Raw genomic sequence first — 15,193 nt, 5'->3', positions numbered from 1 at the left:
CGTAATAGGGCCCCTTTAAATCAGATTGATGTCTCGAAAAACATTGTCCTTAGTCTTAAGAGAATCATCTGTAATGTGAATCTCATTGGTCTAACACCCTGATGGTGTAAAGGATATTATTATACATATTTTAAATGTTGAAACTACATGCACAGTATAGTGAGATGAAAGCTGCTCTTTGTGCACCATGATTGTGTATTTTCATTGTGGATAAACAGGGTGTGAGCAAGCTAATGAGTTCACGCGTGTTTAGACAGCAGACAGCAGTCACGTTAGCATAGCAAGCTAACAGCTGCTAAAATGCTACGTTAAGGGATTAACATCGTGAGCTAATGTTCGTGATAAGGTCAGAAACATTGTAGATACGACTCCAGATGTTCTGCCTTCCACAGAGACAGACACAAACAAACATAGTTAAACAGACACAAGAAAGCTATTTTTGGTAACTCTCTTTCAAAATGCAAATACATGCCATTTAAAAAACAAGGGAAATAATATGCTTCTTATGATTTAAGATGTGTTTAGATTACTCAAAAAGCTCTCTCTTATTAACAGATATCACCAATGTTTTGAGACTTGAGTTTGACTTTTGACAAGTATTTATACTTCATGATTTTTTCAATACATCCAAGCTAAGGTACAATATCAGACTTCACAATTTAATCGCAATATCTATAGATATATATTTATTTTCTAATGGTTTAGATATGTTAAAGGTTTGCTATAAGTTGATTGTTCCGTTTTTCTGTTACTCTTGGTTTATATATGTGCTTGTACTTGTTTAATAGACATGCAGAATCAATTAAATGTATCTAAATCTAAAATAAAACACATGAACATTATGATCTGCCGTGGGATAGAAGTTATATCCAACTTATAATTGGCTTTTTTGATAGAAAAAAACAAGACAAACCGTTAACATCTTACATCGCTGACAGCGCACTAATTATAAACAGTGCATGAATCAGTCAATAAAACACTTCCTGTGTGGGAACAACTTCCCTGGCTCTCATGAAATTCCACAGTGAACATGGACCATGACTCACTGTTAGCTGCGTCTGATAACAGCCTCTCACACACAATGAGGCTAACGAGAAACACACGTATAGCAGCCAGAGCAGGCGTGCTGTTCCTCTGTTGTGTGACTGAGAGTGGAGCAGTAATTTAGCAGAAACTCAACTAACATGTGTGTGTGGAGCTGGTGTGAGGGGGCTGTCATGTGAGCTGAAGGCAGGGAGGATAAACACAGAGAACAGCTGTGATTACCTTCTGCAGGCAGGCTGTAATTCTGATTCAGGGCGATTTCAGGGAAGTCTAATTTTGGTAAGTAGTTCAGTTGCTCTAAGGTTGACGTTGTGCATAAGCCTCGTTGCTACATTTCACCTTTTTATTTGGGATTTCTGATTAAGGATGATTCTTTAATCTGGTATAATGTTATAGCATTATTTATTTTATATTTATTTCTTAATTTTATATAATTATTTTGTATCCCTTATTTATTTGTATACATTTTTTATTGATTTTATTTATTTCAACACTTTTAATTTTTTGTACTTTTTTCCTTTAAAGGTCCCATGTCATGGCCATTTCTACTGATCATATTTCCATTGTTGAGGTCTACTAGAAGAGATTTAAATTGTGCAATGTTCCAAACTCACATTGGTTTCTCATACAGCATCTCTGTATAGTATGTGTATTCACTCTCTGTCCTAAACGGCTTGTTGGAGCTCCTGCCCCCCCCTCCCTGTGAGCCCAGTGTGCTCTGATTGGTCAGGAGCTGGCTTACTGGTGTGGTTTCCGGGTCGGCGATACAGCGAGACAGCGCGAAACTCATCCTGAGCACACACAAACACTCACAGCCGAAGTAGAAACAATAAGTGTGGCTTGATATTGAGTAAGAAAAAGGTTTATAACGCTGTGAGAATGGGTCTGCGGAGAGCATTTCTCCACCATCCCAACTCGTCTATTACCAGCGTTCAGGGAGCTCTATGCAAGTCAATGGGGACTCCCTGTTAGTTAGCCAAGGGATCCTGGTGTGTGAGGTGCTCCGTGGATTGGTCCATTTGTTTCTTCCGGGAACCGCATGACGTCATGCGGTTCCCGGAAGAAACAAATGGAAAATGAGAAATGTCCAACGAGGTGTTCTGGGGCAGCATAGACAGGTCTTTTCTGTGTTAGAGTTTTACTCGCTACAGGGTGTACTTTGAGGGTTTGTGACTCTGCAGACCGTTCACATGCAGAAAAACCTTCATAGCACACAAGGGGACGGGTAATAACCAGAAAAGCATGACACGGGCCCTTTTTTTTTAAACATTTTTATGTATTTCAACATTTGTATTTGTCTTGCAAATTATAACTATTGTTGTTTATTTTAGTATTATCCTATCGAAGGGAGAAAAGTGCTTGATTTTAGTGCTGTGGGAAATAAAACATATTTCCCTTAACGAACGGCTTGATGAAAAAAAACCTTTTACTGCAAATAACAAAATGCATTCTTCCCTGATACATAAAAGGTGCTATCTGGATGTACAAATACATTAGTCTGATAACAAGCACTAAATCATCCACTAAAGTTTCCTATGTGTTGTTGTTTATTGCAAATCCAACAGATGCAGAGCAGCATTAGCTTTAGAGTCGCTTTCCTGTCCACCTGAAGAATATAAGAATAAATATATAGAAATATTCACTCTTATGTTTAGTGGTATGTAACATGTGAGCTTTTCCTCTGAAACCGCCGTGAAACCAAAAGGAAACTAAGATATACTTTGTTTTATAACGCCTGCTACATTCCACGTTATTCATATAATCCATTTGTAGTATTTTAAAACAGGATTAGTGGAGCCGTAAAAATGAAAAATCACGACACAAACTGTATAAAACCACGGAGTATGAAAATAATTATCACCACAGAAGCATTTATTCAAACCCCGGCCAAGTTGGACGAAGTCTGGGTCCAAAGCCTCTCGATGAGTATATAAATACACTGGTTTTTATTTAAATATACAGTATTTTAAATGGAGACAGCATGGCACCTTTCAAACGGCTGAAAGCTTACAGCATTTTGTAGATTAGACAGTACCCTGGCAGAGGAAGTTAAAGAGAGCAGCTTCTGTGCGTGTAATCGAATGCAGCTGTGCTCCTCTGAGTCATAAAACAAACAAACCCTCCGAGCGGCTTTTTAAAAAAAACACGAAATTCCCATTTTTTTCCCAGGGGTCAGAAACAGGAAGTGACTTACTGTCTTTCGGCGGCACGGGGCTGGAGGTTCTTCCTGGCCCCCCCGGTGAGGGGCTGGAGTGTTTGGGCCCCCGGCCAGGGATCTTCAGCCCGCTGGACTTCAACATGTTCATTCTGCAGGAGAGGGAGGACCTGAGAGCGGCTCCCCAGGGAGGAAGGCGGTACAGCGGGCACTAGATGAGGGACTGGGGGCTGTCGCTCTCCATGGTTAGCTGGGGGGACAATAAGCAGACATAAATAGAAAGAAACGAGAAGGATTTAGGGAGGGGGTATTGTTATAATCTGTCTGTCATGCAGAAAGATATGTTGTGTTTTGATCTAGCTATGTAAAGCACTTTGAGCTGCATTCGTATTATAAAGTTGAGGTATATCGTTATTATTGTCAACCCAAAGAGAACCATAGAGACCCAAAGAGACCCAAAGAGACCCAAAGAGACCCAAAGAGACCCATAGAGACCCAAAGATAGCCAAAGAGAACCAAAGAGAACCAAAGAGACCCATAGAGAACCAAAGAGACCCATAGAGACCCAAAGAGACGGGGCGGTGGTGGCGAAGTCGATAGGGACTTGGCTTGGCAACTGGAAGGTCACCAGTTCGAGTCCCAGCAAGACCAAGTGCTACCGAGGTGTCCCTGAGCAAGGCACCGTTCCCTACACTGCTCCCCGGGCGCCGTCCACGGCAGCACACTGCTCCTAACACTAGGATGGGTCAAATGCAGAGGAACAATTTCGTTACATAGTACCTGTACTATGAAATGACAATAAGAGCAATTTTTTTTTTTTTTTTTTTTAAGAACCAAAGAGACCCATAGAGAACCAAAGAGACCCAAATAGACCCAAAGAGACCCAAAGAGACCCATAGAGAACCAAAGAGACCCAAAGAGAACCAAAGAGACCCAAAAGAACCAAAGAGAACCAAAGAGAGCCATAGAGAACCAAAGAGACCCAAAGAGACCCATAGAGAACCAAAGAGACCCAAAGAGACCCATAGAGAACCAAAGAGAACCAAAGAGACCCATAGAGACCCAAAGAGACCCAAAGAGAACCAAAGAGAACCAAAGAGACCCAAAGAGAACCAAAGAGACCCAAAGAGACCCAAAGAGAACCAAAGAGAACCAAAGAGAACCAAAGAGACCTATAGAGACCCAAAGAGAACAAAAGAGACCCAAAGAGACCCAAAGAGACCTATAGAGACCCAAAGAGAACCAAAGAGACCCAAAGAGACCCAAAGAGACCCATAGAGACCCAAAGAGACCCAAAGAGACCCAAAGAGACCCATAGAGAACCAAAGAGAACCAAAGAGACCCAAATAGACCCAAAGAGAACCAAAGAGACCCAAAGAGACCCAAAGAGACCCAAAGAGAAACCCAAAGAGAACCAAAGAGAACCAAAGAGACCCAAAGAGACCCAAAGAGACCCATAGAGAACCAAAGAGACCCATAGAGAACCAAAGAGACCCATAGAGACCCAAAGAGACCCAAAGAGACCCATAGAGACCCATAGAGACCTATAGAGACCCAAAGAGAACCAAAGAGACCCATAGAGACCCATAGAGACCCAAAGAGACCTATAGAGACCCAAAGAGACTCAAAGAGACCCAAACCAATATTGTGGGTTGGTTTGTCGCTCAATACTTTACAGGGATAATAATACATTCATAAATATAAAGAAATAACAGGTAAATAAGCAGAATGATAGGGGAGGTTAAAAGATGCATGCTAATGGGTGACCAAGTCTCAAAACCTGTATAAATGGAGCCAAATGTTAAAATAGAGCTGCAACGAGTAGTAGGTTGATAACTTATTTGATCATTAATAAAAGGTTTTCATGCAAAAATCAGGAGATGCTGTTTCCAGCCTCTCAGATATCAATATTTCATGCATTTCTCTGTTTTATATCATTTCAATCTGAATATCTTTGGGTTCTAGATGAACAAACCAAGACATTAAAAGACATTACCTTGGACTTTAAAGACTGGGATGGAACTTTCTCACTATTTTCTGGTATTTTATAGGTCAAACGATTGGCAGATGAATCAATAATGAAAATAATGGCTGGCTGTAGCACTAAGTAGATCAGGAAAAATATTACAGTACACTCACAATCTCTAGCTGTTTGTTGTTTTCAGTAGAACAACACAAAGGTATTTTTTCTAAATATTTGCAATTTCCAATCGTATATAATGACTTGATATTCTACATTTGTGGAGGGGGCCACTTAAGGGTTACTAGATACATCTGAGGGATCATCAAAAGGTGATATATGTTCGACATGTATTCTCATTTCATCCCTTTTTTCTTGTGATACATGTAGTACTTCTTCCTTGTCAGGCTTTTGAAATCCTTTAAATAAAACAATCTAAGAAGAGAAGATCACTATTTCGGTTTGCTGAACTACTCCAATCCCAAATAAACCATAACCAAGAGTCAGCAATGTTGGTAACCGCTGATGTTAGAAGTCAAATTGGCCCTCTGGTGAGACTCTAACATAATTTATTTACATTTACATTTCTGTTCTTTAATCCTACTTTACTCTCAAATATAAAGACACAACATCAACAAATCCTTTTGGGATCTGTTTACCTTTTGCAGTCTGGTTTTTTCCACCATAACAAGCTCTATTGGCACCAATAACTTCAAGGGCTTCACTGGTAAAACACTGAGTCAAAAGTATCCAAGCACCGTGGGTTTATTTCTGGCTACATTTGTGTCGTTGGCTGCTCATTACAGCAAACCAAAAAGGTAGAAACTAATGAGATATGGGCTCGGTTTCAAAATAGTACTACCACTACGAAAAGCTCTACGTTTGAAGTTCAGTTTTGTCTTTGTTGTAGTTATATTCACCTATGTTGAGGTTATTTTTGACCAGTTTCATCTATATCCAGGTTACTTATTTAAGATAAGAGATAAGATAGTACTTTATCTCTTATCTTAACATCTGGAAATCCAGCTGTAGCATTAGGGGCCCTTAATAAGTGTGATCATCATTACATGTGTCCCAGTAAATCCATCATTATTAACAACACCTCATTTATTCTCACATTCTTTCATGGTCAACTTATCAATTTAATAATAAGCCTGAGAGTGGGTGTAGGCTGGCGCCCAAGTGGAGCATGGCCTACAAATCAAGGCTCAAAGGCCATTAGGAAGATATAATGCTATTATAGCCTACAATAAACAACACACATCTGGCTGAGGCTTTAAACTGCACAACAGGAAAGAAAGGGAAGAGCAGATTTAAGGGATTTAATAATTTTCCATATGTAATACCTACATATTAACATGGATTTAATTTTGAGAGCAATCAATCCTGTTAAACCTATTGAGAATGATGGTTTTGTTGAAAGATAAGTCTAATAATAAAAGGCCCTTGAGTGACGACTGGTGTTTCTTTATATAAACGAAGCTATTCTTCATGTAGGCCTGGATTAAATCTCAAATCCACACCTGATGTGGGTGAAAACAGCATGAAAGCATCGGGATGACAATGCGCACCTCCACAAAATGTAACACAACGCCAGTTTGATCCATTGTTGTAGCTACTGCGGCAACGTGGTCCAGACTGCCCTTCACATCAAACCCTCCCATGCAAAAAAACAACAACATAAAAGCACATTATGGCATTAAAACACTCACCTCTTTATGTGGAAATTACAGTGTCCAAAGGGGGTGTCCGACAGCCGGCCAACTTTCAATTTTCTCACCAGGAGAGGGGGATTAGTGGCAGCCACTCCCTGGGATGCAAATATGGATGCTGAGCAGAAACTGAAAGGGAGAGTCAGCGTGGATGATGGTGTCAGCAATATACCGGTGATGGCTTAGCAATATCGGCTCATTTCCCACCCAGAAGCATAGGTAAAAGCGCAAAAAATTATCGACGGGTTTCGCTGGTTTTGGTATCCGAACACTGATATGCAAGACCCGAATAGAAACGCAGCATCAGCAACACCCAAAAACAACTTTTCTGTTGTGTGGCTTTTATTAAAAACGCGTTGAAGTCTGCATTCCCGGATAATATTAGCTATTTTTTCGGCCTCTTCCCACTCTTGTCTGTGTTCCCCTGTTAGCACAGCCTCCTTGTGACTCAACCCACCGGCTACACTGAACAAAGGGGCTGGGAAGCAGAGCCTCCTGGGGGAAGAGATGAGAGTCAGTCTAGCTCATCTCAGTGACGTACTCCATTCACAAAAGAGGGGATTTAACATTACATGTGCTTTTCGATCGACATACATGAGTCACAATGGATGACTCATAGGTATTGTTATTCGTTGGCATTCCCCTTTTCATTCGGCTTTAATTAAAATGGACAAAAAACAATTTAAAGCAATATTATGGCACATTTATGACACGGCTCCCAGTGTTCTTCAACCGCTCTTGTCTGTGCATCTTCAAATAGAAAACACCCCTAGTCTCAGTTGTTAAAGTTACAATTTCACACAAATGTAATAGTGTTTTAAACATTTAACATCTGCCGAACAGAAAAATGGTTACTAATGATTCATAATACGGTTTTAAACCACAACAAAACAAATTGTGTATATTCGCAAAAACTCAGAAAAACTAAAATAGCCAATTTGTGAAAGCAGTTTGGTCAAGGATCCCTTTGAAATCGAAAACAGGCAATCTGTAGACAGCTAACCGGCTTATTTGAGATATCTGAAGCATAGTGAATATATGGAAGAATGATAAAGCCAATTTAGTGGTTTACACTCAATAGCCATGGTCAACACGTGAAGCCATAAAAACGCGTGGGCGATACATTCTCATATTTCTCTGATGTTGTGGGTGGGGTCAAAAAGGACCACTTTGCCTTTTCCGGCTCCATTTAAAAGGCTCGAATTGGTCAGAGAAGCAAAGAAAGTTTACTCTGATTGGTCAGTTTTCTGCTGCTGGGAGGGCCCCAGTTTGACAGCTGTACCGGGAAATAAAGGACTATAATACCACAATTAATTATTAATACACGTATATGATAACGAATAGCACATGTGCAAGTGATTATCATTGTCTATTAAGGATTTAAGCACATTCTGTATTTATTGAATGGCCAATTTCAACTATTACATTTGTTTTAAATATTTTCTCTTGCCTTGTGTCTATCTTGGTACACAATCTTTGTATCTACAGTATATTTCAGCTTAACTAATCAACATTATTATCTCTGAATTCAATGACTATAGGCCTACGAAGTGTGATAGGTTGACCCACAGATAATTATCATCAGTCTCCCTCGTCTCTAAAGCATTTAAGCATCTTTCATTTGGTTTTATGGCCTGCTTCTTTGATCAGTCTCACTGGTCTTATTAACTCCATCCCCAGCCACAGGAGGCTGCTATTTTCAGTGAAAAGCTCTGATAGCTCCACTGGTTGCTAACTCTCCAGTACCAAAGATAGATGAAGTTAGCAGTACATCCAGACAGATAACATGAGTGAAGGTTGATCCATGTCTGCAGGATGTGCTAATGCATTAGCTTTGTTATTATTATCATAATCAACCAAGCATTATCCAGTAGCCTACTAAACCTGTTTTATAGAAGAGTGAAGAGTTACAGCTGGTACACTGAACTCAGGTTGATTTCCACTCTCTATTGAACGAGGAAAGAGAGCGATTGCATCATAAGGATCAGATTTAAAGGAGGATCAATCAGAGTGATTAAGTTTGATGCATATAGTATGCAGCTTGTCTACAAAAATAACTCACAGGTAATTTTTGTTTTTCGTTGTTGAAATGTTGCAGTTTTTTCTGTCAGCCACTAGATGACCCTGCAGTGCTGTAAACAAGTCGACTGCATGTTATGTATGTCAGATATGTCTGTCTCATTAGTTGGTTCATAGAAGTGTTTCTGTGTACTTACTATAGAATAGATAGAATTGGGAGGGATGAAACCCTCTTTAATGGTCACACATGCAGAGCACACAGCACACACAGTGACATGTGTTCTCTGCTTTTAACCCATCCTAGCACCAGGAGTCTAGTACTAGGAGCAGTGGGCAGCTATTGTACAGCGCCCGGGGAGCAATGGGAGTGAGGGGGGAAGGGGGGTGTCCAGTGCCTTGCTCAAGGGCACCACGGCAGGGCAGGAGGTGAACTGGGACCTCTCCAAGTAGCAGTCCACACTCCATATTTTAGGTCTGGTCGGGGACTTGAACCGACTTGAACCGGTGACCCTACAGCTCCCAGTCCAAGCCCCTACTGACTGAGCCACTGCCGGCTACCACACTTAAGATTAAAATGTTATGCTGCCCAGCAAACTCTGAATACACATATTTAAGTATTGCATGTATAAAAGGGGTTTTATCAAGTCGTATTCCTTTTTAATATTCAACATCAATAAAATAGACTAATGTAAAACACAAGTATTATAACTCGTCTTTACACTGTATGTAACATGTTTAAGAGGCTGAACACATTGTATGAAGACAGATTGTGATCTGAAAAGTATGTACTGATATTTTTCACTCAACAGATATGAGTTTTAAAAAGTTTAGTTAGGAGAATATCTACAGGATAATATGAAATAAAAACTCAATTAGAAAATATCCAAAAATAAAACACAGTTGCGTTGATTTATTGAGTATATCAATTTAGTCCTTTTCTTAGTTCCTCAGATATCATAACATAATGGTTAATCTCAGGACATTTAAGTCAAGTGAATACCTTATTAACCCTCCTGTTGTGTTCGTTTCCCCCCCTTACTTTGGTGTTCTCGGTCAAAGGTCCTGTTTTAACTGCTATTACATTAACACAACAACCATTAATCATCACCACATTTCCTTTAACACCCTTTCAAACTGTAAATATTGTATCAGACTACTGGTATACATGAACAACTGCAGTAAATATACAAAGAATAGACACTGAACATGTATTGCGTGTGCCAGGTGTGATCCATGTGGGGGGATGGGCACATAAAAACACATCTAGTGTATATGTGTGTGTGTGTGTGTGTGTGTGTGTGTGTGTGTGTGTGTGTGTGTGTGTGTGTGTGTGTGTGTGTGTGTGTGTTTTTTACTTTCATTTAATCGTTTATTTGACGAGGGACAGTGCACATTGATGAACATTTAAAACAAATAATGCTTTAAAAACGTAAACATGCCGGATTTGAGCTTTGAGCTAGTTTCCATCCGTAGTCCCTCACATACAACGTTTAAGAACATGACATGTGTGTGTGTGTGTGTGTGTGTGTGTGTGTGTGTGTGTGTGTGTGTGTGTGTGTGTGTGTGTGTGTGTGTGTGTGTGTGTGTGTGTGTGTGTTTTATCTGATCCGGATGGTTACTAATTCCTTTTCTTTATGGCGGTCCGGGAACACCATGGGTGTTACAAAGTTGACTAAATCATCCAAAATGCAATGAAAGTGGTGATCAGCAATTGTATATGTTCAAATGTCTACTCTGAAGGATATCATAAAGCCTTAATGCAAAGTAGTAAATCGGTCAGATTTGACCCGAAGACAACAGGAGGGTTAACCAAGCACCAAGCACACCCTTTTTTTCCCATCATCACTTTTATATATGTGCTGTAAAACTGTACAGAAACCATCAAACCGCCACATTATCGCCATCTAGTGACAAGATCCACAAACTACACCCTCTTATCCGGTAAAACAATAAGGATGAGTGAGGAGATAATCTGCAGGTGGAGATGGGAGAAAGCTATTTCAATATCATTTATGTGGTTTTAAAATAAGAGGGATAAGATGATGATGATGCAATTATGAGTTTCGGGAAGTCTTTTCGCCCACCCAAATACAACCAACACCTTGTTTGAGAAACACTGACACGCTGATTGTGAGTCTCACCCAGCATCAGTGCATGCCTTCCCTAATGCTCTTGTGCCTCAATAGGAGAACATTCCTAAAGCCAAAATCTTGTAGTAATCCTTTCCAGAAGAGTGGAGGCTGTTACAGTTACAGACAAATGCCCATTGTTGAGAAATGACACGTTTAACATGTAAGGGTGTAATGTTTAAAGGTCCACATATTTTTGGAGATATGGTGTGTGTTTTGGAGATCTTACCAAGGTTATACTACCAACAATGTCTATTTAGCGCTACACACCAATATATTCTATGTTTTATTGATTTATTTTTAATTATTTCATCTAATTTTATGTTTTTATTTGCACCCACATAAGAAAAATGTAGAAACCTGACATGAGAGGCCAAGAAGCAAAGGGTCTTCCTTCCAAAGATAACAAATAAACATAATTTACTTAACTAAATAAAAGAAGAAATATCAAACAATCAGTAGACAAAAATCCAAAAGAAAACAATAAGTGTATATAACACACCACAAGATATAATTAGACATCATATTTAGTTGTAATACCAATGTTCTAAGGATACTTAGGCCGTGATAACTCTCACTCATTGACAGTAAATTGTTGGAGAAGCCTGTGACCTAAGATCTTCATCGGCATAACTACACTGTACCCATCAGCCGTCACAACAGAGTAACAAAGAGTCACAAGCTGACCTGAGCCGCCTTCTTAATATGCAGAGTGTGCAGAGAATGCCCCTCTGTGATTCATAAGAAAGGCTCAGTGTTTGAGAGCGTGTGGACGTTGCCCTCTGGTTCTGTAGCGGAGGGGAAGTGACTGGATTACACCATAATCCCATTATGATGCTGCTGCAATGTGGGCGCCGGTCCGAGGGATTAGAAAGCAAACACTGGAGCTTCAGGACGGGATCAGCAGCGAACTGAACCAGAACCTCTGACACTGATACATATACACTGACCGATGAAGGAGGGAACATCTGGAGGTACTCTGACATGGTAGGATTTATTTGTTGTTTCCATGTTTTTATAGCTCTCAGGGTGAGCAGCTGATGGAGGATGATGTCAAACAGGCAGCCAAGTTTGGTCTCAGTTTAAATGAGCAATAAATTCACAATAAAGTATGACAGGATTGTGTACACTGAAAAAACTGAAACTTGACTCAATTAGGTTGGTTGAAAGCAATACAATTAAGTTGAGCCTGTATATTTAAACTTGATATCATTGCTTTCAACTAACCTAATACAGTTATGTGAAATCTGTTGGCATAACACATTTAATCAAAAAAGTCCGTTTTGTCAGTGGAGGTATTCTCCAATGTGCCATTCAAAAATAACTAGGTTTATTTAGACCAGATCAAATGACGTGTGGATTATGAGACAGTGGGCCCTGGGGTGCAGATATGCAACAGGCCCCATCATTTTACGGAGTTGCAAGACAGGTAGAATGTATAGGTTTTTCTTTCAAAGTTATTTTGTTTAATTTGATAGTCATTTTCATGTCTCTTTGTGGTCACATGTCTCTGTAGTTATTTGGTGCAGTTTTGTGTATCTTTGTTGAAATGTAGTGTTGATTGATTTGCACTAAGTGTCACTTCTTAGTCCTTTTGGGTCTCTGTGGTCATTTTGTTTAATTTGATAGTAGTTTCATGTCTCTTTGTGATCACATTATGTGTCTTTGTTGATATTTTGTCTAATTAAGTGTATCTTTGGAGACATTTAGTGTTGCTCTGTGGTCATTACGTGTCACTTCTTAGTCATGTGGGGTCTGTGTGGTCATTTTGTGGTACTTTGAGTTCATAAAGTGTCAGTTCTTCATCATTTTGTGTTCACTGTGTATCTCTTTGTGCCTCTTGTGGTTATTTTTGTGCGTGATTTATACATTTCTATCTCTGTGTCCTTAATTGTTATATTTCACTCTGTGGTCCTTTTGTCTCCTTGTCATCATTATTTGTCTCCATGGTCTAATCGTCATCGTTTGTAGACGTTATACTGTATGTGCAAACACCGATGAATGACAAAGCAAGGTTTGAAAAATGGACATATGACAAACCAACACTTTGATAACCTCCAGTCTGTCTTTCAGGGGAGAACCTCTCTGTTGTGAAACCCAAAATGAAAGATATGAAAAGGAATAAGACTCGATGAAACTTAATTTAGATAGAAACTAATTATTTCAAGAGTGAAAAAATATCCTCATTGTCCTTGCTCCAGGCTGGTTAACTCCAATTCTCATTTTAATTTAAAATACAAAAATGTTCACAAGCTATTTTGGGATTCCTGCGGAGACACTTTCCCCGTAACATGAAAGGATCACTTTTTTTTTCTTCCATTAAAGTAATATGACGCCTAAATCTTTTGCTGAATTAAACATTTTCCACTCCACCATAGAGAGAAAACTAATATCCTGAAATATTCATCTTCTTTCAGGGATCTGTTCCACGTTTATTCTCCGGACTGAGCCGTCTGTTTTGGAGAGATGACCGATGAGACAATGATTAACCAATGATGATGCATGTGTGTGTGTCACTGTCACCGTGTGTGTGTGTGTGTGTGTGTGACAGGAGGTGAAGGTCTGGATGAGGGACAGAGATCACACACTTGAGCAGAGACAGTGACAGAGGCAGTCACATCTATTATTGCTGCTTGAAGTGGAAAGTCTTTTACAACAGGCAGCATATCAAAACTCAAAGGATTGTATTTCTTCTTCAGAAGATTTTTTCTTGGCTCCCTTTGGTCCAACGCAGCCAGCACAGTAAGTGCTTATTAAAAGTACAGCAGCGACACAACAGCTGCGACTATGTCAAGGTCTGAGGAGGCAGTCAGAGTCTGAGACAGCACGCAGAAAAACACACATTTCTTCTCTCTGGAAGAAGCCGGAAAACAGAAGGAGAACAGGAACATCAGAGGAGGATCTGAACACCTCTGCTCCATCCTCTGCTCCACCTGCAACTTCAGATCCTGAACTAAACACAGAATCACACCTCAACGCATCTCAGTCTTTCAGCAGCTGCTGCAATAACAGGTAATGCATTTCATTTGGCAGCAAGTGTGTGTGTGTGTGTGTGTGTGTGTGTGTGTGTGTGTGTGTGTGTGTGTGTGTATGTGTGTGTGTGTGTGTGTGTGTGTGTGTGTGTGTGTGTGTGTGTGTAGTGGTACATATTAATGTTTTGAGTGTATGAGGTACAAGCAGAGGACACATAATGACACATAATGTTCCAACAGGATGTTTCCGTAGTAGATTACTTACATTTTTTTCAGAATTTCTACGTTTAATTACGCACTTTAGGCATTGTCTTAAAAGAAGTCGGCTAATTTGCTAACATTATGGGAACATTAGACAAAGTCAGTTTAAAAGATAATGTTTTATTTGGTTGAAGGGTTTTACAGAGAGGGTTCTGGACATCAAATGGGGTCAAAGACCAAAAAAGTAATCGATTTGTGCCATGTTATCAAGAATAAAGTGTTCTATAAATGAGCACAAACCAATCTGGACAAATCTGAATATACTGAATATTGATAGGAATGAAACTGGAAGGTTTGATGTATGTAAGGGATGTCAAAGTGGAGATTTCTGACCCCGAATATGAGAAACAACTAGGTTCAAAATTCTTGTTTCCTTTGTTGACTTTTGAGAGTCAAAGGTTTGGGATATCTTTTGTAAATACTGTCAAAAGCCAGAACAATTATAGATTTCTGCATTATTTTTTGTTTTAAAATGTGATAAAATCCAGGCTATGGATAATAGATAACATACCCCTCATTGTAAACCTAAATAATATAAAAAAGGAATACAAAATGGAAACGTAAGTGCATCTGAGAGCTGCTAAAGTGGAGATTTCCGTCTCTGAATATGAGAAAAAACGACTTTTGAGAAAACAGTCTTTAGAGATATGTAATGTAAAATTCATGCATTTTCGACACCGCAGGTGGTAAAATGTATCACCATGATACTTCCCCTGTTATTTACTTACACAGAAAGTATAGGCATTAATAATTGCTTCTACTTTTCAAAATTGGATTACATATACGTTTGTACCTTTACTTAAGAGACATTTTTAATCAATTCAAGAGTGTTACTTGAAATATTGTCAATTCTACTTTTGAGTAATACATGTGAGTACTTCTCACACCACTACAAATCTAAGCTGTTTACTGACTTGTGCTTGTGTTGCAATAGTGAGTCA

The 15,193-nt window shown here is 39.4% G+C and overlaps 2 protein-coding genes across 6 annotated transcripts in view; one reads left to right on the top strand and one right to left on the bottom strand.

The window, feature by feature from the left end:
* Positions 1 to 7,312, bottom strand: part of clip2 (CAP-GLY domain containing linker protein 2) — a 55,106-nt gene extending 47,794 nt beyond the window's left edge. For 3 of the 5 annotated variants that reach the window (XM_034114039.1, XM_034114041.1, XM_034114040.1), the window contains exons 1-2: positions 6,872 to 7,312; positions 3,239 to 3,449 (exon numbers count right to left, since the gene is read on the bottom strand). In XM_034114039.1, the coding sequence (XP_033969930.1) occupies positions 3,239 to 3,350 (112 nt within the window). In that variant the 5' untranslated portion in view covers positions 3,351 to 3,449; positions 6,872 to 7,312. The remainder of the gene's footprint in view (positions 1 to 3,238; positions 3,450 to 6,871) is intronic. The other 2 variants (XM_034114042.1, XM_034114043.1) reach the window with 1 other exon arrangement.
* Positions 7,313 to 13,659: 6,347 nt separating this feature from the next.
* Positions 13,660 to 15,193, top strand: part of cldn2 (claudin 2) — a 3,548-nt gene continuing 2,014 nt past the window's right edge. The window contains exon 1 of the mRNA XM_034114057.1: positions 13,660 to 14,031. The gene's annotated coding sequence lies outside the window, so the exon portion shown is untranslated. The remainder of the gene's footprint in view (positions 14,032 to 15,193) is intronic.

Source organism: Trematomus bernacchii, unplaced genomic scaffold (assembly GCF_902827165.1).
Source record: "Trematomus bernacchii unplaced genomic scaffold, fTreBer1.1, whole genome shotgun sequence".
NCBI classification, from domain to species: Eukaryota; Metazoa; Chordata; class Actinopteri; order Perciformes; family Nototheniidae; genus Trematomus; species Trematomus bernacchii.
Note: the sequence above shows the minus strand (reverse complement) of the source record. Positions and strands in the feature narration are given on the sequence as shown.